This window comes from Nansenia antarctica (assembly GCF_963989245.1).
Source record: "Nansenia antarctica genome assembly, chromosome: 6".
NCBI classification, from domain to species: domain Eukaryota; kingdom Metazoa; phylum Chordata; class Actinopteri; order Argentiniformes; family Microstomatidae; genus Nansenia; species Nansenia antarctica.
Window position 1 is genome coordinate 28,770,150 of NC_137676.1, and position 23,440 is coordinate 28,793,589.

A 23,440-nucleotide genomic window follows, 5' to 3' on the forward strand; every position below is an offset into this window, starting at 1 on the left:
AGCAGGAGATACTGGTGACCTTTTACCGCGGCGCAGTGGAGAGCATCCTCACCTACGGCATCTGTAACTGGTTCTCCAGCTGCACAACAGCGGAGAGAAATGCGCTACAGAGAGTCGTGAGAACAGCACAGAAGATCACCGGCGCCCCCCTCCCCTCTCTGGAAGAGCTGTACAACACACGCTGTCTCAGGAAGGCCTCCAAGATCTCCAGGGACCCGACCCACCCTGGGCACGTACACTTTACCAGGCTGCCCTCGAAAAGGCGATTCAGGACCCTGGCCGCTAAGACAAACAGACTGAAGAACAGCTTCTACCACAGGGCCGTCCAGGCCCTGAACACAGCAAAGACCTAAGTTCTGGGCCCTGGACAGTCTGGACGGATTGTATGGCAGCTGCTGGACTGAAAAAATCAGGTGTAGTGCTGAGGCACAAACATGTACATTTCAAGCCTGCAAACTGTGACACTTTAAATAACGTGAAACAATACTATTGTGCAATATGACAACCCTAGTCGTCTATCTGTACAGTATAGTACAGTGGATTGTGTACATAGCCTTTATTTATGTAAACCAGCTCCTTCCCTTCTTGTGATTTTTTTTTTTTCCCTTTCCTAACACCAGGGGAGACACCCCTCCTAAATTTCGTTGTTTGGTACCTGTACTGTAGCAATGACAATAAAGTCCATTCATTCATTCATTCATCACATAATAAAAGCTATCTTGGCGTGACCGCGCATTGGATTCATCCACATAGCATGGAACGAAGGAAAGCAGCCCTGGCATGCAGACGATTCAAGGGCCGTCATACTCACGACAGTATTGCAACTGAACTTGACTACATTCACTCATCCTATGGCATATCCCACAAAATAACATAAACTGTCACGGATAATGGCTCTAATTTCGTCAAGGCCTTCAAAATGTACCAGCCAGCCAAGGAGGATGACTCTGGGGAGGATGAGGATGAGGTGACTTTTATGAACATTAATGATGTCTTGCAAAACAGTGTTGGTGATGATGATGCTGTGATTACTTTGCCGCCACATCAGAGATGTGCATCGCACACATTAAACCTGGTTTCATGTACTGATGTTGACAAGTGGCTACTGTCAAGACCAGAAGCAAAAGCAATATACAGAAGTGCTACGACAAAATGCACAGGCTTATGGAACAAGGCTAGCCGTTCAACGGTGGCCGCAGAGACCGTGGATGATGTCATCGCAAGGAAGCTGCTAGTCCCTTGCACTACAAGATGGAACTCGTTCTATGATGCCCTTGTTCGAATCTGTGAGATCCCTATAGTCGAGCTGAACACCATCTCCTCCAAGTTCGGGTTGAAAGCCATCACAGAACGAGAGCATCAGTTCATCAGGGAGTACTGTAGTGTAATGAAGCCACTAACAGTGGCCTTAGACATTCTTCAGGGAGAAGACCACTGTTTCCATGGCACACTCCTACCCACGCTCGAGACACTGATGTTCAAGACCCTGGAACTGAAGAGTGGCCAAATCCTTGTTGACCTCCCAGAGGCAGTTGTCAAGGTAAGAACTAGTATTTATCTTTAAATACATTAAATGCATCCATACATTATGAAAAGTTTTTAAATATGGTTAATGTGTAATGCTATTAGTGTGTGTGTGTGTGTGTGTGTGTGTGTGTGTGTTTGTTTGTGTGTGTGTAAAACAGTCAGTATAATATGCTCTTTGCATTATGTATCATTTCAGGCAATCAAAACAAGATTTGCAGAGGTGCTGGAAAGCGACAATGCTGTCTTGGCTGCTGTGACTCTGCCCAGGTTTAAACTACGTTGGCTGCGGACACAGGACAGGAAGGATAAGGCCAAGGCAAGTCTGCTGGCAGAGTGCCGGAAAAGTGTCCAAGACGAAGACCAGCAAACAGGTACTACCAGCACACCAACACTCACTGACTCAGCCATAGAGGAGTTATTTTCCTTTGAGGATGAGGATGACCCCTCTGCTACTGCTGAAAGTGAAGTTATGGATTATCTCAAATCAGGAGGACAAGGGATGGTCACACTCTTAATGGATTTCCACGGATAAAGAAAATTTCACTGAAATACAATGCAGCCACTCCATCCAGCGCCCCCGTAGAGAGACTGTTTAGCCTGGGGAAGCTTGTCTTCACTCCAAAGAGGAACAGGCTCTCTGACCAGAAGTTTGAAAAGCTTCCTTCTGCTTTTAAGATACAATCACTGGTTTAATGGCTAGGATGGTTAGATGACTGGGTTGGCTGGATGAATGAATGCATGCATGGATGGATGAGTGTTAGGAAGGAGTGTATGGATGGATTTCAGTACTACTTTAAAAGCACTTCATATTGTTTAACTGTTTACTGTTGTTGTGTTGAAAATACTTGAAGTTACAGTCTGTCTACCAGTTATCTGAAGTTGTGTGACAGTTTGATTTATTTAATTTACACTACAAAGATTTAAAAGCACTTCATATTGGCTAGGATGTTAGATGACTGGGTTGGCTGGATGAATGAATGCATGCTGGATGGATGAGTGTTAGGAAGGAGTGTACGGATGGATAGATGAATGAATGAATGTTTAGGAGCTAAAGTTGGATTTGTCCAATAAATTCATGTCTTACTTTTTCAGTACTACTTCAAAAGCACTTCATATTGTTTAACTGTTTACTTTTGTTGTGTTGAAAATACTTGAAGTTACAGTATATCTAACAGTTGTCTGAAGTTGTGTGACAGTTTGATTTATTTAATTTACACTACAAAGATTTAAAAGCACTTCATATTGTTAAATGTTTACTTTTGTAATGAAGAAAATACTTGAAGTACAGTATGTCTACCAGTTGTGGTCTGTTGAAGTGCAATAAATATGAAAAGATCCCTGCTGAAACCTGCTCAGAAAAAAATTCCAAATTATTTTCTTCCTGATAGGGACACTTTGGTCCCCTAGATGGCACATTTATCTTCTAATCTGGCAGTGGGTAAGCTTTTCCTTGTCACATTTGGCTGACTGACACCACGGCTAGCCCACTGCACCGTTGTGACGGAAATGAGTAGCCTGGTTGTTTGTGTCTGTGTATTTGTGTGTATGTCTTTTTAACAGCCATAAGTCCAGTCCAGGGGATCCACCCCCCCCCCCCCCCGTGATAATTACCAATCAACTCCAGCAGTGGTCAATCAACTCCAGCCAATCATCACCAGCCAATAATCAACCCCCAACCAATCATCAGATGCCACACCCTACAAAAGACCTTGAGAGTGAACCAGCAGGAGCTGTGTGATCCATTCACACAGTTCCCACCATTTTGTATTGCCTTGCTGGTGGTTTAGTTTGTTAGTTGTGTTCTGTGTTTAGTGATCTTGTTTAGTGATACTTTGTTAGAGATCTTGTTGTTATGATTTAGTTGATACTTCATTTGGTTATAATTGTGTTGAGACTTTGTTCAGTTGGTATTGTTAGTGATACGTTGTGTTTGAAACCTTTTTATTATTATTGTTTAACCATCCACGGGATGAGTTTATTGTTTATTTGAGTATGAGGCATTTGTTAGTTCTAATTCTGTTTTATTTGTGCCATTATGACTTTAAATTACCCTTGTAGTAATAAATATATTTTCTTTACTCATAACACCTGTATTTTGTTACATCTTATTCTCCCTAGCGAATGTAGAACGTAACAACCGTGGTAAAAAGTAACGCAATAGTTAGTTACTTTCCCTAGTAACTAGTTACTTTTATAATGAAGTAATTCAGTTACTAACTCAGTTACTTTTTGGGATAAGTAACTAGTAACTATAACTAATTACTTTTTTAAAGTAACGTGCCCAACACTGCTCATGTTTAGTATTTGATGGACAATCCTTTTCACCGTTCATACATACTTCTTTCAATCTTTGCAATTGTAGAAGGGTTTTACAATTTGTATTTCTACTACTACTACTTATTTTATACTACTTCTTTCAATCTTTGCAATTGTAGAAGGGATTTACAATTGGGTTGGTTGGGTAGTGAGTGCTCTCACTACCCAACCGACTCAAAGACATACATACTTACTCCACCTTCACAACACACATGAAAGCCTGGCTGACACAGAACTATACTTGTCCTCATTAATCCCTCTCTGTGCTGCCTCTCCATAATGCCTTTTTTGTATGTTTTGGTTTGTTTAATGTACCGTATTTTCCGGACTAAGTCGCGGTTTTTTTCATACTTTGGCTGGTCCTGCGACTTATAGTCAGGTGCGACTTATATATCAATAATTCATAATCTCTGACTGACATGAACTGACATACGGTAATCTCTGACTGACATGAACCAAGGAGTAACTTCCGCTAGCGCCTCATACACGATAGAATAGCCATTATACTTGACAATGTGGACATTAAACACGACATGTGGACATTAAACATGATGTTATGGACCTTATACACAATGTTATGGACTTTATAAACGATATTAAAGTCATTTATTCCTTCCAGAGACTGTTCTATGTTGCTAAGTTACCCCCGCGAGGCTATTTTGCTACTTCCGCTAGCGCCACATACGCGATAGAATAGCCATTATACTCGACAATGTGGACATTAAACACGACAATGTGGACATTAAACATGATATTATGGACCTTATACACGATATTATGAACGTTATACACGATATTAAAGTCATTTATTACCTTTCAGAGGCTGTTCAATGTTGCATTGTTTGTAGGCCGCCCTTCATCCTAACTACTTCCGTTTTTCACCAAGCTATCTTTGTCATGGCCTAAAACACGATAAATAGTCGTTACACTCGACAATGTGGACATTAAGCACTATATTATGAACGTTATACACGCTATTATGAACGTTATACACGATATTAAAGTCATTTATTACCTTTCAGAGGCTGTTCCATCCTGTTTGCTTGCTCCCGCGACGCCATTTTGCTAACCTTCGTTAGCAACGCGCTAGCTAGCCCTGGCTTTACACTCGATAATTTAAGTATTTCTAACCTTTCAGAAGAAGTTTTAACGTGAATTATGTCCTTCCTGGGCTTACAAATCCTCTCATGTCTCTTCACAGTGCCAGACTAGAGTCAAGCTCAACAGGGTCTTCTTTCCCCGCTGATTCCGCCAAGCCCGTTCCCTTGAACCATGCGACTTATAGTCCAGTGCGACTTATATGTGGTTTTTCCCTCTTCATGACCCATTTTTGGCCTGCTGCGACTTATACTCGGGTGCGACTTATAGTCCGGAAAATACGGGTATTGCTGTTTGTAAGTGCTTAATGTTGTGTGGCCTGTAATTGTCCTGTGGCTTCTATGTGCTTGAAATGTCGCTGCTTCCGTAAGTGTGTATGTGGTGTGGTTTGTAAACATGCTCTGGCTTGTGTGTGCTTCTACGTTTTTGCTATGACTTCATGTGTCCCTGTCCCCTATGCGCTGTTAGTGTTTGTTGTAGCCGCTTGCAATCACCTCAGCTTGCTTACTTGTGTTTTTTGTCAAGTGTGATGTTGGAGTACCTTGTCTCAGCCACGTGTTCTTAGAATATTGAAATGTTTTAATTTAATTAATGACGTTACTTTTCAGGACGCCTGGCCGGGGACAGCTGAAAATTAGCCGACTAGGCTAACGCTGCCTTTTTTACTGTTTTCAGCTAGCCTTTTTTACTGTATTTTATATGGTTCATGTATTTGGATTGTCCTCGATATAATAAACTAAACTAAACTAAACATGAGCTAAATGCCCTAACATTCCCGTGTTGCGCCTTTACAAACATGCAATGGCATTCCCGGGTTGGCACAAGGTCCAGTAGTGCAGCAGATGGCGCTAATGCAACATACTTGAGCCCGGATGTACCCAGAGAAGAAGAAGATTTACTAATGTCGTTCTTTGTCCGGATTGTAAGAAGCTCCCTTGTTTCCATATCTGACCAGTTCCCAGACGTTCTTAAAATAAAAGCTGAGAACAAACTGAGAAGAGCGCCTTAGCGGAAGCAGCAAGACTGTCATCAGCAGAGGCTTGTGATTGGTTCACTTGATCCATGTGAAAACATCTAACCAGGCAATGTTCAAGCTTCTGTTCACAACTAAGCCTTCCCTGCATTTTCATTGGAATTACACAAGGTCTTGACCTGGGAAATTGCCAGAGCAGATTTCCCTTGAAATTCCGTTCACACATGCACCATACCAGGTAAATTCCATGGAATTTAATGGGAAAGCTGTTATGTGTGAATGAGGTTAATAACTGCCTGAAGTCTGCAACCCAGTGACCCCTCCAGATGCTGGGTATATTCTCTGAGAAAGGTCTCCCAGATGTGGACTGCAGCCATCTTCAGTTGTTTGTTTTAACACTAGAGGCGCGACATTTTTTTACCTACTAAAGCGCGACGAGGTGTGGAATCACACGACCACTCTTCACAATGGGGGAGTGTGTACTGACCCACAAAAATGTCACGCAAGAAGAGAAAAAATGCAGTTCCAGAGAAGTGGGGACAGCCCAGCTAGCAGGGAATGTTCCCACAACATTGGCTAACATTCCCTACAAGTTCTGCTAATGTTTTAAAGAAAACGTTTTCATCTAATGTTCAAAGAGCATTTTAAGGATGTTTACCATTTCAAATAATGTTCCTATAACGTTAAATGTTAACAAAGTAAGAACGTTTTAGGTGCAACATTCTGAGGATGTTTTGGGGACATTGTTTAGGTAACAGATTATAGAATGTTCTTTTATAAAATGTTCCCACAATGTTACATGATAACAAAGGAAGGACATTTTCAAAGCAACATTCGATAATGTTTTCAGGATGTTATTGATGCCTCAGATCACAAAACGTTTTTTCTAGAATGTTCCTGTAATGTGATATGTAAACAAAGGAAGAACGTTTTACCTGCAACATTCCAAGGATGTTTTGGGGACATTGTTTAGGTAACAGATTATAGAATGTTCTTTTATAAAATGTTCCCACAATGTTACACGATAACAAAGGAAGAACATTCCCAGCTAGCAATTTTTTGTTCTAAAAATGTTCAAAGAATGTTACCTAGAATGTTCTCGTAATGTTTTCAGCAGGAAGTTTTCTTTAAGTTCCCAGAATGTTCTAGGATAATGTTCTCTAAAAACATTTTTTAAATGTTGTGTGATAACCTTCTTAAAATGTTAAGTGACAACATTGCTAGAACATTATGCCCTAATGTTCTTGAAAATGTTTTCAGCGGGAAGTTTTCTTTAAGTTCCCAGAATGTTTTAGGATAATGTTCTCAAAAAACATTCTACAAATGTTTGGTAATAACCTTCTTAAAATGTGAGTTGACAATATTGCTAGAACATTACACCTTATGTTCTCAAAACATAACTTACGTTTTTTGTTTGTTCCCAGAATGTTTTAGGATAACGTGCTCTAAAAACCATTCTAAAAACGTTTGCTTATAACCTTAAAATGTTTACTGAAAACCCTGTTAAAACATTATGCCCAAACATTCTTAAAATGTTTTTGGGATGTTATTAAAAATTCAAGTTTCAGACTTGCACCAATAACCGAGGAGGCTGAGGACGTGGCAGACCAATCAAACGACTCTGATTAGATTTCACGCCTGACTGAGATGTTCAGTGGTCGGGCACAGGTAGACGGTTTTAGTTGAAGACAGCACAAGGGAACGGGACACTGTGGATTAAACGGTAAGGTTACAATAACTGTTTTTAATTGATTAACGTTACTTTGTATGGATACATTTACTTTCTTGACCACAAACTAACCGTTAATGCGAATAACGTCGAGCGTGTGTGTTGTCAGAAATTGCTAGGAAGCTGGGCGCAAAATTAACTTTTATCCACCGTCCAAATCGACAAATTGGTGAACGTTCAGATTTGACCAGCCACTCAATAGATTAACGTCATTGTTGTTGGTTTTTTGGCTGGTGAGTGAAGCAAATCTACCAGCCCAAAAGTTTGGGCCAGGTTTGGGAGCTAGTTAGCTAGCTAGCAAGCTATAGCAATCTAGCTAGCACAATTACTAGCATTCTACATGTCTATATTACATGGATATTACTTGGTTATTTACAGTAATTACTGCATAATTAACGGCCTGTAATTTAAAGGGCTACCAAAAAGACTTCTGATGAATCAGAAATTATTCTGATTTTAAATACTACTTTTGTTATAATGCAGGTGGATAATACAGGTGGACCATCCATGACTGAGGACAGTGATACAGGTGGACCATCTGTGACTGAGGACAGAGTTCAGAGTAAAGGGCTCTGCACACAGCGTGCGATTTCTGTTGCGCGTCAACATTCCATAATTTCCATTGTTGTTATGAATGGAATCGAATTTTCGCCGTGCGGGGCCGTGTGCATTGCGATGCGATGTTCTCATAGACTTCCATTCAAACTTCAAAATGGAACGTTGACGCGCAACAGAAATCGCACGCTGTGTGCAGAGCCCTTAAGGATGTGTCCAGGGATGATGTTTAATAATGTGTCCAGGTGCAGCAGCAGGACTTGAGGGGAGCAGAAGCCCCACACTGGTCGAGGACTAAATCAAGAACTACAACACTTTGGGAATGCCTGTCTGTCATGAGGATATGTACTGTCAGAGATATGTACTGTTGCAGTGATGATAGGTTCTGACTTCCATGTTTTAAGTATGTACAGTATATGATGTTTTGCTTTTTTTTTTTTTTATAATGTTCTCAAATGAAGCTGTGGCTGCCTCTCCCTGTCTCACCTCTGTTGTTAATGTTAATAAATAATGATACATTATGTTGAAAGACTTGAATATTGATGTTATCAAACTTTTACGTTTAGCTAAAAACATTTTAAGAATGTTTGGGCATAATGTTTTAACAGGGTTTTCAGTAAACATTTTAAGAAAGTTATAAGCAAACGTTTTTAGAATGGTTTTTAGAGCACGTTTGTTACGAGGGGGGTCAGCGAGGATACTCCCTGATGCCTCTGCTGGTTGAAGAGCAGCATCACTCCAGCCCTGGACTAATTACGTGATTATTGTCACCTGTGAGTGTTTGTATGTGTATTTAGGTGTGTCCCATTTCCCTGTTCCCTTGTCAGTTGTTCATACTTGTTAGCGTCGTGAACCCTCGTCTTTCCCTTAAGAATATTGTGCATGATACTTGTCCCTGTCCTTTCGGTCCTGGAGGACTTTACCTTACCTGTCGCTACTTCCAGGTATTATTGACTATATGTGTGTTTTGATTTGTTTGTGTTTAAGTGAAGTTTGCTTTTAGTAAATGGAGCCTTGTTTGCTCATCTTTTGTTTTCGCTACTCGCAAGTGTTTTGTTTTTGTTATTAGTTATCAACTCGCTACGCAGAGCCTTGCTTGCTCTCCTTTATTTTTCTGTGGTTCTGTATCACGGTCCTATGGATATTCAGTGTATTCATCTCAGTAAAGAGAACTTTATTTTATTCATGTCTCGACCTCAATTCCTCTGAGTCGCACCGCACATGGGTCCAACACCACTCTACATTTAGAACGTTATTCCAAAACGTAACACACGTTATCCTAAAACATTCTGGGAACAAACAAAAAACTTAAGCTGAAAATGTTTTGAGAACATAAGGTGTAATGTTCTAGCAATATTGTCAACTCACATTTTAAGAAGGTTATTACCGAACATTATCCTAAAACATTCTGGGAACTTCCCACTGAAAACGTTTTCAAGAACATTAGGGCATAATGTTCTAGCAATGTTGTCACTTAACATTTTAAGAAGGTTATCACAACATTTTAAAAATGTTTTTAGAGAACGTTATCCTAGAACATTCTGGGAACTTCCCACTGAAAACGTTTTCAAGAACATTAGGGCATAATGTTCTAGCAATGTTGTCACTTAACATCTTAAGAAGGTTATCACAACATTTTAAAAATGTTTTTAGAGAACGTTATCCTAGAACACTCTGGGAACTTCCCACTGAACGTTTTCAAGAACATTAGGGCATAATGTTCTAGCAATGTTGTCACTTAACATTTTAAGAAGGTTATCACAACATTTTAAAAATGTTTTTAGAGAATGTTATCCTAGAACATTCTGGGAACTTCCCACTGAACGTTTTCAAGAACATTAGGGCATAATGTTCTAGCAATGTTGTCACTTAACATTTTAAGAAGGTTATCACAACATTTAAAAAATGTTTTTAGAGAACGTTATCCTAGAACATTCTGGGAACTTGAAGAAAACTTCCCGCTGAAAACGTTTTCAAGAACATTAGGGCATAATGTTCTAGCAATGTTGTCACTTTTAAGAAGGTTATCACACAACATTTTTTAAACGTTTTTAGAGAACGTTATCCTAGAACATTCTGGGAACTTAAAGAAAACTTCCCGCTGAAAACATTACGAGAACGTTCTAGGTAACATTCTTTGAACATTTTTAGAACCAAAAATTGCTAGCTGGGAGACAGAGCATATATAATAACGTATGCATGTATGTAACGTAAGTGGAGAGGAGATTGATCTAGGAGATTGATCGAGACTGCGGGAGTTTTCATTACTAACGAATGAAAGTTGATTATCATTATTAAAAAATAACTGTAATATATATTGCAATGTTGTCCCTTTCACACATAGTTCCAAGTAATTTCCTTGGAATCCCAAGCTGTGTTGACCAGGTATCTGTAATGTTCACATTTATATATAACAGTAATAAATATAGCAATAAATGACAGCGCTGTAAATAGTGTTATTCTTGCACAATTGCACCCACAACGTGCTATTGCCGTCCGGAGTTGATCAGCTCCAGATTGAACCAAGGCTCTTCGCTACAGAAACATTTTCACACAATGACAAACATGTGATGCGTTTTATATTATATTCTTTGAACAACAGAACGGGACAGGCGCCAGAAACTGCCATAATATACCATACATATATCTGCCATATATCGTACCTCCGTTTTATATTGAGAAATATGATGATAAATACATATAGGGCGGAGCTATGATATGTGGTGTGTGGCTAGATATTTTCATGTAGCACTGTGACTGTGCCTATCTGTGGATTATTATTTATAAATAGTGGTCTACATTTATATAGTGGTCTAAATGTGTTTTATGCAACAAGGAGGAGAAAATGGTTACAGAAACACACCGTTGGGACGTGGTGGAGCGGGGGAAACCCGATGTCTTTGTTCATTGATCGGAAACGATCGAGAGCCATCAACCCTCCCCCATCAAGCGCATGTCTTAATGAGTCAACACGAGTTGACTCGCTGGAACGAGACAGACTGATACACACCACACCTCTGCCATATCATACATCGGTCCCACATGTATTTATTTACCATCATATTTTTCAATATAAAACGGTATGATATGGCAGATATATATGGTAGCCTACATTGCAGTCGTCCCGCAGTTCTAGTAGATCGCCGACATGTTATTTGATGTACACATTTCACGGCAAGAAAATTCCGATTTGTGGCAAACACCCAACAATTGTTTGTTCACTAAACATTATAACATGAACACAGTTATAGCACCAGTTCCTAGCACCTAGTTTCCTAGCACCAGGGGAGCCCCCCTCCCAAATTTCGTTGTTTCGTTGTTCCTGTACTATATCAATGACAAATAAAGACCATTCATTCATTCATTCAAACAATGACAGTTACAGTCTCGCTCAAACTGTAGCGAGATTAGGAGACTACTAATTGTACCTGACAGCGCCCACGCTGAGCGCTCCGGCGACCTCCTATTCACTTTCTACTTTTTTTTAATATATATTGGTGTTCATATTAATTACCATACTTTTTACTTGGAAGAATTGACGTGAACATTGCAAGTAAATAAAAATGTTACTTGAATTATCTGTCTCTCTGTCTGTGTTCGTTTGTAGTACAAATATCACATCTGATATATCTATGTAAAGACATTTCACTGCAACATGAACACACTATATTTTCACTTTTCACAACAGCTATTTTCATTTCATTTATAATGTGCAGTAAACAAACAAAATAATGTATACTCTCTGCAATTGTTGAAACTGCTGTGGTTGAGAGAGTTGAGTACAACTGAGTAGGCCTACAACCTTTCTGGTGGGGGATGGTTTGAAGGGCTTGTTGGAGGAATTGGCATCCTTTGTGTGGTGATCGGAAACGATCAGAAAGAGATCATTGAGAATAAGATGACCCTCCCCCATGCATCAACCATCAATTGTCAGGATTCATCTGTGATAAACAATTGCCTACTAATTACATGCCATTGAATATGTTTGCAATCTGCCATCCCGTAGCCTATTTATCATCATATTTTTCAATATACCTCCATAGCAGTCTACAGTCTAATTTAGCTATTTCTATAATTACATTATGAGAACATCAGTGTTGTTCCGCCTTTGGCTGTATTGTCTGAACGAACATTTATTTCGCCATATTACGGCACTTATCACCTTCGGTTTTTGTGAACGGGACCATCAGAAAGAGATTCGTTTACCACAAAACAAGGAATGCAAAATAATGAGGCCATAATCTTCACTATATCTGGGACTGCCCCACTCAGAAATATCCGTTCGTTGCCCCGCGGTGGTGTAGCGGTCTACGCACTGGCCGCTAGTGCATGCTGCCCACCGGGGCCGGGGTTCGTATCCCGGCTCGCCAGATCCAGATAATGGCCGAGGCACACGGGAAGCGGCATATTGGCCGGCCGCTTCCGAGGGGGGGTATAGGAGTATTTCTGGACTAGGATCCGTCGCGCAACACCGCCCCCTGGGGTGCCGGAATAACGGTACTGGGCTCGAGGAGCCAGTCAGCCTAGTCTGCCTGGCGCCCTCCTCTGGGACTGCCGGCCACGGGGTCGGGCGGCGGATCCAATGCAATAGGCAGGGGATAATTGGATGCTAAGTTGGGTTAAATTGGCTACCAAATTGGGTGAAAAAGGGATAAAATCTGAAAAACAAATTTATAAAAAAAAAAAAAGAAGAAATATCCGTTCGTTATATCGTTGATGATTACACAGGCATAATCATCGCCGACATCATTTTATTTGATGTACACATTTCACGGCAAGAGACAGTTTATTCACCCAACAATTGTTTGTTCACTGCACAACATGAACACAGTGAGGATTCAAACAAACAAAATAATTAATACACTCTGCAATTGGCTACTACTACAACGTGGTCTACAGTGATATACAAAAAAGACATTATATACAATATTATAAATATCCGTTTGTTATATAATATTCGTTGATGAACTACTTTGCTGCGGTACCTATGTAATACCACACAGCTTGATAGGTACATACTGTGCAGTGTATCATTCATAACTGTACATAGGCTACACATATCATAATATCTTATCACTATTGCATGGAACTTGGGTGAGAAAAAAAAACTCAGCTCCAACAAATCTGAAGGGATTACATACTGTACAGTTTATCATTTTCATAACTGTCTGTACATATACATATCTTATGTATCCCTATTGCTATATATAGCCTATATATAAACACATTATGTTACATACTTATCAGTCTTATCCACTGTATCTAATTCAGCACTGAAGCCTGAAGGTTGAGCACAGTGTGTGCCCCCTTGCTACCTCTGCTGATATAAAAGAGAATTGCAGCCTTGGAGAAAAAGATGGCAGCCGAATCCCAAGGCAAATACACAGGCACACACAGAAATACTGCAAAATCGCTTTATACTAACTCGATTTTGAAAATGTAAAGATGCTGGGTGGTAGAACGCACATATCTAGGAAAAGTCATGAAAGGAGGGTCCTGAAATTTGATCGAGTGCAAAGGTAGATTTTATTTTGTACTCACTGGTGCTCTACGACACCTCACGGCTTTCCTAGTGTTAAGGACGTTTTGCCAGCAAATTAAACGCATGTTCAATTGGATTTAAATCTGGAGATTTTAAATGTTTCACTTTTTGTTGCTAAGGCAGTATGTTTTCGGTCATTGTCTTACTGTATGATGAAGCACCATGCAATACATTTGGAAGTGCATTTGCTTGCACTCGAGCAGACAAGATGTTTCACCAGGTCCACTTCAGAACACATTCTTATGTTGCCATCAGCAGCTACATTATCAATTAAGACAAGTTAGCAATTTCTAGTGGCAAAGAAATGGAAAGAAATGCCCAAACCATAACGCCCTCTCCACCATGTTTCACAGATGAAGTGGTATGCAAGAAATGTTGAGCAGATCCTTTTTTCCAAACCTTCCTTTTGCGTCACTCTGGTATATGACAATATGTGTCTCATCTGTCTACAATCACTCTGGTATATGACAATATGTGTCTCATCTGTCTACAATCACTCTGGTATATAACCATATGTGTCTCATCTGTCTACAATCACTCTGGTATATGACAAAATGGGCCCTATTATGCACTTCATCAATAAGACGAGGCGGTAGATCTAAACTTAAGACGTGGAGGCGTGGTCAAGGCCACTTTGCTATTATGCGTGCTGCAGTGGGCGCCTAAAAGCCGGCGCTAAGCAAAGAAATTAGTCATGGGTGTGTTTTGGGCGTCTTCTCAATCAACCCAATCAGCGTGCCAGGTGCCATTCCCTTTAAGAACCGGCTGCGTTGAGTCATTAGCGCTATGCTATTATGGAAGTCCTAAGAAGGAGGTCAGCGCGCTTCTCTGCCTCTCCCTTCTGAAATAAAGCATTTATACTGTGACCGTAATTTACGTCTTGCCGTGGAGCCACGTGCGTGTTCATGTGTGCCCACATGCATGCGCAAACCGCGGAGGCGCGCTCGTGTTTCAAAACGTGCATGAAGTCTAAACGTAAGAACTTTTCAAACCACTTCTTAGCGCTAGGAGAAAAGTCAGATCGCATAATAGCAGCGGCGCCTAGTGCACTTCATTAACATATGAACACTCCCACAATGAGCAATATATGCACGGGAGTTTTACGTCTTATGTGTGGGCGCCTATCGACACCTGCATAATAGCAGTAGCGCGTATGAAGCGCATAATAAGGGTGGCGGTAGGTCTTAACCTGGCGGTGCGTCTTAATTAACACTTAAGACGGCAAGTTAAGAAGTGCATAATAGGGCCCTATGTGTCTCATCTGTCTACAATCACTCTGGTACAGTATATGACCATATGTGTCTCATCTGTCAACAAGAACTTTTAGCAAACTAACCAGATCATGTTTTGGAGGTTTGCACCTTGCAGTGATGCGAACACATTTACACCTGACTGTTCAATTACACCTGACTGTAGAGAAAATCAGGATGCGGACAGCATCTGGATACAGAACAGATTTTATTGCAAGGTGTAAATTGGGGCAGCTGTGGGGCGGCTGTGGCACAGGAGGTAGGGCCGGTGTCTATTGATCGAAAGGTCGCGTTCGGCGGTTTAAACCCCGGCTGTCGAGGTGTCCTTGGGCAAGACACTGAACCCCAAATTGCTCCCAATGAGCGGGCCGGCGCCTTGCATGGTAGCTTGTGTGTGTAAATGGGTGAATGAGAGGCCATTGTAAAGCGCTTTGGAATAAGGCGCTATATAAGTGCGGTCCATTTACCAAATTGGGTCTAAGACTAGGGCTCTGTCCAGAACCAACCTCTACAGCACCTTCCACCTAGTCACTGGTTTAGATCTGAAAATGTTTTATAGGTACAGTATAAGCAAGTTAGCAGTAGCCTGCCAACCTTGCCTGATCTAGATAATAAATAATCAGGTTTTGTCTCAAGCGGTCTATTATAAATATTACAGTTACTATGGGCAATTCATTATTCTCACCCTTTGGTTTGATTGGTTGTTTTGTTCTTTTCAAGCAAAATCAGGCTCCAGCAGTAAAGCAGGTTAAAAACCACGCTGACAGCAAACATGTTGTAACTTCTCTATCAGGAACCCCAGCCCAGCGTGTGTTTACCTTCTCATAGAACTGCAGCTCGTAGTCCAGGATGAGTCCGTTGGGCTGGTCCGGCTGGGACCAGGAGAGGGTGATGCTCTCAGGAGTCCTGCTCACCTGGTGCATGATGGACACGGCGGACGGGGCTGGGGGAGAGAGAGACAATGAGAGAGGGAGGAGGAGGAAGAGCGCAGTCGATTTTAGACGCCTCTATTGCATCAGTGAACTGACGTCATCACGTTATCTATTTTAGCTATCTATTTTTTGGGAGGTTGTACAGTTGAAAATGGCTATTACGACGAATTATGATTGTCCCTCGTTTGATGAGAGACGTGAAGTGTTCCCCCTCACCGGCCTGGTTGGTGGTGATGTTGACCGAGGAGTACTGCGGGGAGTAGGGGCTCTGGTCCGAGACGCCGTTGACTGCCTGCACCTCGAAGGTGTACTGGGTGTGGGCCAGCAGGTCGCTGATGTGGACGCGCGTGTCGGTCAGGCCCAGCTGACGAGGCAGGAAGTGGACGTTGTCGCCGCAGCGCGTGCAGCCCCCGCGGCCCCCCCCGCAGCTCTTGCAGATGACGTTGTAGACCACGTCCTCGCGGCCGCCGCCCTCACGCGGAGGGCTCCACTCCAGCGCCAGGGAGGTCTCGTTCACCATGGAGATGACGCTCTGCGGAGCCGAGGGGATGGCTAGAAGTGTGTGTGTGTGTGTGTGGGGGGGGGGGGTTGGGGGAGGGGGGGTAGAGGAATATAAACAACCATTCTTTCCAACAGTCGCCATGACGTTCAATGTTTCCACTCTACTGCTCACACCTTAAGTTACTTCTTCATCTTCTGGAATAAAAGAGATTTGGATTAAACAAGTGATTACCTGTTCGATTGCTTGCTTGACTGATTGATTAATTGGATAATAACCAATAATAATAATAACCATATCCATCAATAAGGAGACTCTACTGATAAGGGGGACTAGGTTATCCTTCTAGGCCAGCTCTGACACACGTCAACTGCTTACCCCTTATTGTACTGAAGGGGTGTGTCCTTGAGATTGTACTGTACATTGATTGGCTCAAAATATGTTGGTTTTGTTTGTTCCTTTTACTTGGAGCATCGGTTAAAAATAGAGGAAGCTACCAAATGCACCATCTATGGTAACTAGCTGTGGTACACCGTATATTACAATGTACCGTGATTGCTACAGATACAAATATTAATTCATAATTGATGTCAATTCATACAATCCATAAGAGCAGCATTATTTAATAACTTCTGTTTACAAAATCTCCTATGCCAACATAAACAGTAGACAATACATAATTCTTTCTTTGGTTATTATCAGACAGTACAAGACCAGTCATATTAATCATAATTAATGAGTATGTCTTTTTTTAAAAATATATACTCAAAGGATCCCTGCTTTAAACACCACTGGGCTTCAGATCAACTCTTCCATAATGGAGAAATTGGTGAAAAGGCCAGTATGCTCCTACAATCCTGCTGGAATCGAGAGACACAGACACAAAGAATATGCCCATTACTGCTTTGCTTTAATGATTTCAATCAGAGAGACCGCGCTCTCGGTCCATTGTAGCCCCGCTTTCACATTCAAAACAGCTGCGGCCACTCATAAGGGGACAGACTTATGCAAATCTCCCAAGCTACTTTCTCAGAAGGTCCTTTTCAGGCTCGTTCCACCAATGGAAGGGGGGCATTCCACCAGTTCAGTGGCGTTTACAAAAGACTGCCACCACATGCCAGGATGAAACATTTCTTGGCAAGGGGCATCAGGCCCGTACTAGACGTATGGAGCAGTCAGTAGATCTGATGTGGATGAATATTGTTGAAAGAGTGTCTGTGAAAGAGTGGGAAGTTGAATAGGTTTGGTTTTGAGTTCTCCGCTCTTTGATCATGCTCATTGCTTTATGCGCAAAATAGATTTGATTTTCTTTCTTTTTTTCCTGCTTTTTATCTACAGTAAAATGGCCTTCATATTTCAGTGTCAGGGTGAATTCCATTTTCATTCAGTATTGCAGGGGACACACTGACAACAGTCCCTTATTTACTGGGAGTATTTGAGTCATCAACTCCCTTTCATTAACTCTCGTCACTTTTTCTCGCGTCCTAAGTCCCTGGCCCCCCAACCGTGCATATTCAGTCTACACAGCTAGAACCCAATTCTGTTTCTCACCCCTCTCCCCTTGTTGACTCTCCCTGATTAATTTAAAAGCAAGTTCAGCATCAGACCAGTAGAACACACCTGGGCAGAGAGAGCAGACTAAACTTGTTTCAAAACACAGACCATAGTATGTTCGCCACTCAGGCCACTCTGAACTATGAACATTGATTCATATGCTTATTCCGTCGTTCTGGATTACATCAACACATGTCAACTGCGTCACCACCCACAAACAGATAAGAAATTTCCCCAACCAGAAGCCTTGGATGAACAGTGAGGTCCGCTTACTGCTGAAGGCACTCAACACCGCTTTTAGATCTGGCGATGCAGAGGCCTACAGCTCATCCAGGGCTAACCTGAACAGAGGCCTACAGCTCATCCAGGGCTAACCTGAACAGAAGACTGCTGGCCCTGACGGCATCCCTGGCTGTGTGCGCTGGGCAGCTGGCAGAGGAAAGCTGGCAGAGGTCTTCACTGACATGTTTAACCTGTCACTGGCCTAGGCAGTTCTCCCCATGTGTCTCAAGTCAGCGACGATCGTGCCGGTGCCAAAGAATTCTGCTGCAGCGGGCCTGAATGACTTCTGCCGCGTTGCACTCATCCCATCTTCATGAAGTGCTTCGAGAGGTTGGTCCTGGCTCATCTTAAAGCCCACCTAACCCCCACACTGGATCCCCACCAGTTTACCTACCGCAAGAACAGGTCAACAGAGGATGCCATCTCCACGGCACTAGAGTCTGCCCTGACCCACCTGGATAAAAACGAACACCTACGCAAGGATGCTGTTCATTGACTTCAGGTCAGCATTCAACACCATCATCCCCTCCAAGCTGGTCACCAAAATCAGTGACCTTTGTATCAGCACTTCCCTCTGCAACTGGACCCTGGACTTCCTGTCCAGCATACCTCAGTCCATCAAGTTGGACAACCACACCTCCTCCACCATGACCCTGAACACCGGTGTCCCACAGGGCTGTGTGTTGAGCCCTCTCTACTCCCTCTTTACCCAAGACGTGCGTGTCTGTGGACCGCTCTTGGACACTCAACTCCTCCACACTGGTCCAAAAGTCGCAGCAGTCTCCTATACTTCCTGAGGAGACTGAAGGAAGCCCATCTGTCTCCTAGGATTCTGATCAACTTCTACTGGTGCACCATCGAGAGCATCCTGACAAATTGCATCACAGTGTGGTATGTACTGGCTGCACGCTCAGGACTTAGTGTACATACTAGGGCAGGGCAAGGAGGGAGTGCGGTAGAGTAGTGTACATACTGGTGCAGGGCATCTTGGGAGGGTCCGAGTCGGTGCGGTAGTAGCCGTTCCGGCACACGCAGTTGGTGGCCCCATCGTTGGTGGTGCGGCTGTTCATGGGACAGGCCAGACACTTGTGGTCCCCCTGGGCTGCCTTGAAGAACCCTGTGGCACAGGCTGCGGAAAGACGATCGAGAGAGAAGGGGATGAGAGAATCAGGGATCAAGGGAGGGAGGAAAAAGGGAGAGAGAGAGAGGGAGGGAGGGAGGGAAGAATAGAGTGGGGTAGGAAGGAACAGGGGAAGCGCGAGAGAGAGAAAGAGAGAGAAAGGGGAATAGGGAGGGAGTTTATGAATTTATATAATTTAAAGTTATTACGCTGCAAAGGGAACCATAAACTCAATCCACCAGACAGCGTGCAGTATAGCTAAAAGAAAAAGGGCAGGAAAGAAAGATTCTCAGACCTATCCTACTGCTACTCACAGACATTGTAAATGGGAGTGTACAAATTACTTGTCAAGGGGAACGGCTAAATTAGCCATTACATTTTCGATTATTTATAATCGGCAAAACTACCTTTGATTATAACAGACACAGCAGAGGTCTACAAAGCAGTCTGAAGTAGTCTTGTAGCCCTCTCACATTGCTAACACATTAACACATTAGTGGCCGCAGCTCACATTACTACTATTCATAAGACTAATGCCTAATGCCCAATGTTGCCAGCATGCCAGCATAAAGTGAACCGAGTGATAGAGTGATAGAGGACAAGGTTTGGGTTGTCCATATTATGCGTTCATGACATAAGAAACTCTGAATTTTCCAACTTACAAACTGGCTGTACTCTTGAAGAGAATCACAAGGGAATCACAATCAACCAATAGTAAGTGGTTGTACACACAAACACACACACAAACACACACACACACACACACGCACAATTTTTCAATGAATGAATGAATTTTGTATTCATGTTTTGCCTTGATTGGGTAACTGCTCCCCACGCCCTCACCATGTCACTGAAACTACCTTCACGCTGCCAAGGTTCATGCTAGGCTATTCTTTTCCAGCTTCTTTTCAATCTTATCAAGTGGAACATAGAGACATGTTGCCACTAACTCATCTGTCAGCAAGAGTCTCACTCCTCTCTTGGGTGTATTTCAGGCAGTGGAGGCTCCTCCATAGAGGTGGAGGAGGCCTGGCCTCCCCAATAATTTGAGAGAAGAGAGAGAGATTTAAAAAAGCAATAATTATATTTTTCATCAGACACACAACATACAATTCAGAACAATACTTCATCCATTTCTAATATTTATCCTGCAGAACAGCACTCATACACACGTGTGGCGGAAAAAGGTACTACACGGAGGCCAGGCCTCCTGTCGGAAAGTGGTTTCTCATAGAAGTCAATGTAATGCAATTTTTTTCATGGCAATATGTGATTGGCCAAATCACTGAAAATGGGTGGGCACAGGAGGCCTGGCCTCCGTGTAGTACCTTTTTCCGCCACACGCGTATGAATGCTGTTCTGCAGGATAAATATTAGAAATGGATGAAGTATTGTTCTGAATTGTATGTTGTGTGTCTGATTGACATAATGTTTGAGTGCTTTTGACATGTCATTGATTGTATGTAGTATGTTGTGGTGAATGTTGTGAGCCTGAGCAGAAGGGGCAATAGCTGCTGCAGGCGGACCAGAGATTCATGCCAATTGTTTTGTTTATTTGATGACCCATTGTGCAGGCAATAAAAGCTGCTTCATCCACCATCCTGAGAGTGTCCCAATCCCTTCAGTACCGCCAAACACAAATTAATAATTTTTAACAAAGACAGATAAGAAGAACAGGGAACATTCCATCGCGAGTGAAGCGAGCAAGCGGAATTTTTTTTGGCCTCCTCAATTCTGGAAGTCACCAGCCTCCACTGATTTCAGGAGAGGCTGGAGGAGGGAGAAATTGGAGGATGGGCTCATTGTAATGCATGGAATTGGAATGAGCAATGGTGTGCGTCATTCCAAGCCGTGCATAACAATAAGCCTGTTTCTACCTCCTGCCTACCCTGGTGGATTTGGCTGTATGTGTCAAATCATGATAATGATAAACCTTGTTTCTAGTGCTTGACCACCTGACTAGGAATATTCTGGGACCCAATACCATGTCATACTATAATAATGATCTGGTGTGTGGATTTATGTTATTTACTATTTATAAAGGCTGGTGGTGAAAAGCATTTACAGCACATAATGACATTCATTTAGGTGATATTTACCAATACTCAATCATGAATAATTCAAGCATTATCACATTTCTTGTAATGTGTGTATGTGAGACTGTGTATGTATGTGTGTGTGTGTGTGTGTGTGTGTGTGTGTGTGTGTGTGTGTGTGTGTGTCGAAGCAGCCAGGCAGCGCCACGGGAACACCAGAGGCCTACATAGCGAAGTGTTGTCATTGACAACATGTTGCCGGGGCATCCCATGAGCCTGTGTTTGAATGGCTGACTTTTCTATTTCTTACTATAAAGAGATCCAAGGCTTGTTGAGAAAACAAACATACACACACAAACACACACACACACACACACACACACACACACACACACACACACACACACACACACAATTTTCAATTTCAATTAGTAAATGAATTTTGAATTCATGTTTTGCCTTGATTGGGTAACTGCTCCCCACCCCCTCAGCATGTCACTGATAACAGCTCACAGGATCTACAATATGTATCTATTTAACCTTTATATTACTCAGCAAGTTTACTGAGAGAAAGGTCTTGTTTAAAGGCATAGGGTTACCCCTCTGTTGTGGTAATGTTTGGAAGTGAGCTATACATTATAAGTCAAGTTATGCATACTCATAAACATATTTAGAACTTTAATTATTAAGAAACAAAAATACTGCCATACCCTCAAATGTAAAATACTGTGATATGACATGTAGGTAATATGGCCCAGCCCTAAGGGAGTGGCTCTCATAACAGTCAAGTTGAGTGACAATTCTTACACTAAAATAAACCCTTTCAACAGGTGTCTCTTTAACTCTTCATATAGGACTTGGTCTTGGTACCACCGACTTATTTAATAACCACACACATTCATCATTCATTATGAATAGATCCCTATGAGTGGTGGATGAGGCAGTTTCCAGACTCTGCCATCTTCTTAAAAAAAAAAAGTTCACACTGGCAGAGAGGCTGTGTGGTGACGTGGTCAGTAGAACCACAAGCCCCGGGCCAAGACACATCATGCGCACTAGATTTGTGTAGTTACCGCTGGCACTCCTAACTGAGCATTTTTAGTGTATTTTTGTTATTTATTGTTGTGTGTAGAATCTGCTGATGTTTTTTTGGTATGTGTTTTGTGATGCTCACCAAAAAGTGGCGATTAGCCATTTAGCCTGATTAGCCATCAACATACATAACAACAAATAAAAATTAAATAAAACATAATAATAAATAAGAACAAAATAAAAGTCGTCCATGCTCACAGCGAGCATGGACGACTTTTATTTTGTTCTTATTTAGTTATTTTTGTTATTTTTTTGTTATTTGTTGTTATGTATGTTGATGTTTTTCTCCTTTGTTATACAGTATGTTCTGTGATGTTCTGTGGATGTCTTTCTTCTTTGTTATATGGTTTTAGGATGATTTATTGTATATGTTCTGTGTGGACCCCAGGAAGAGTATAGTATAAGAAGGGAACCTAATAAATCAAATCAAATCCAGGGGGTTAGAAAATAAAGGACAGTAACAACATTTGTGTTGAAGGAATATTTGACTTGTATATGTCAGGTAGCAGAGCAGCAGGTCCAAGTTTTCCCTCAGCTCAGTGTTTAACCCTTTGATCGATTGTACGTATCACCCAGTCTCAAGTATACAACTCATTACCATCTTCATGTCATACCAGCCTGTATGTTAACTGATTCGATAGTTCTTGTCACACTTAACTTGTTATGGCCATTTTTACTTTGGGTTTTTATTTTGGATGATTTGTGTTTAAAGTTTTGAGTTATATTTATATACCATGATTAATGTTTATTTCATGTTTTTGGTTATTTATGTTATGAATAATGTTTTGTTTTTATGTTTTTGGTTATAGAATTATTCGTGTTTTATTCGTAATCGATTGTCACGTGGTGAGGTGATAGGATAGGCCCAGGTGTATTTAGGTGTAGACAATTAGTTGCACCTGGGCCAATGGAAACAGGTTAGTTTGGTCCAACTA

At 41.8% G+C, this 23,440-nt stretch overlaps 1 protein-coding gene across 1 annotated transcript in view; it reads right to left on the bottom strand.

The window, feature by feature from the left end:
- The window catches only part of ephb2a (eph receptor B2a), a gene marked incomplete at its 3' end in the record, with an annotated part of 174,875 nt that overhangs the window by 67,606 nt on the left and 83,829 nt on the right, over positions 1–23,440 (bottom strand). The window contains exons 4-6 of the mRNA XM_080533873.1: positions 19,231–19,386; positions 16,139–16,474; positions 15,809–15,933 (exon numbers count right to left, since the gene is read on the bottom strand). Of these exons, the coding sequence (XP_080389999.1) occupies positions 15,809–15,933; positions 16,139–16,474; positions 19,231–19,386 (617 nt within the window). The remainder of the gene's footprint in view (positions 1–15,808; positions 15,934–16,138; positions 16,475–19,230; positions 19,387–23,440) is intronic.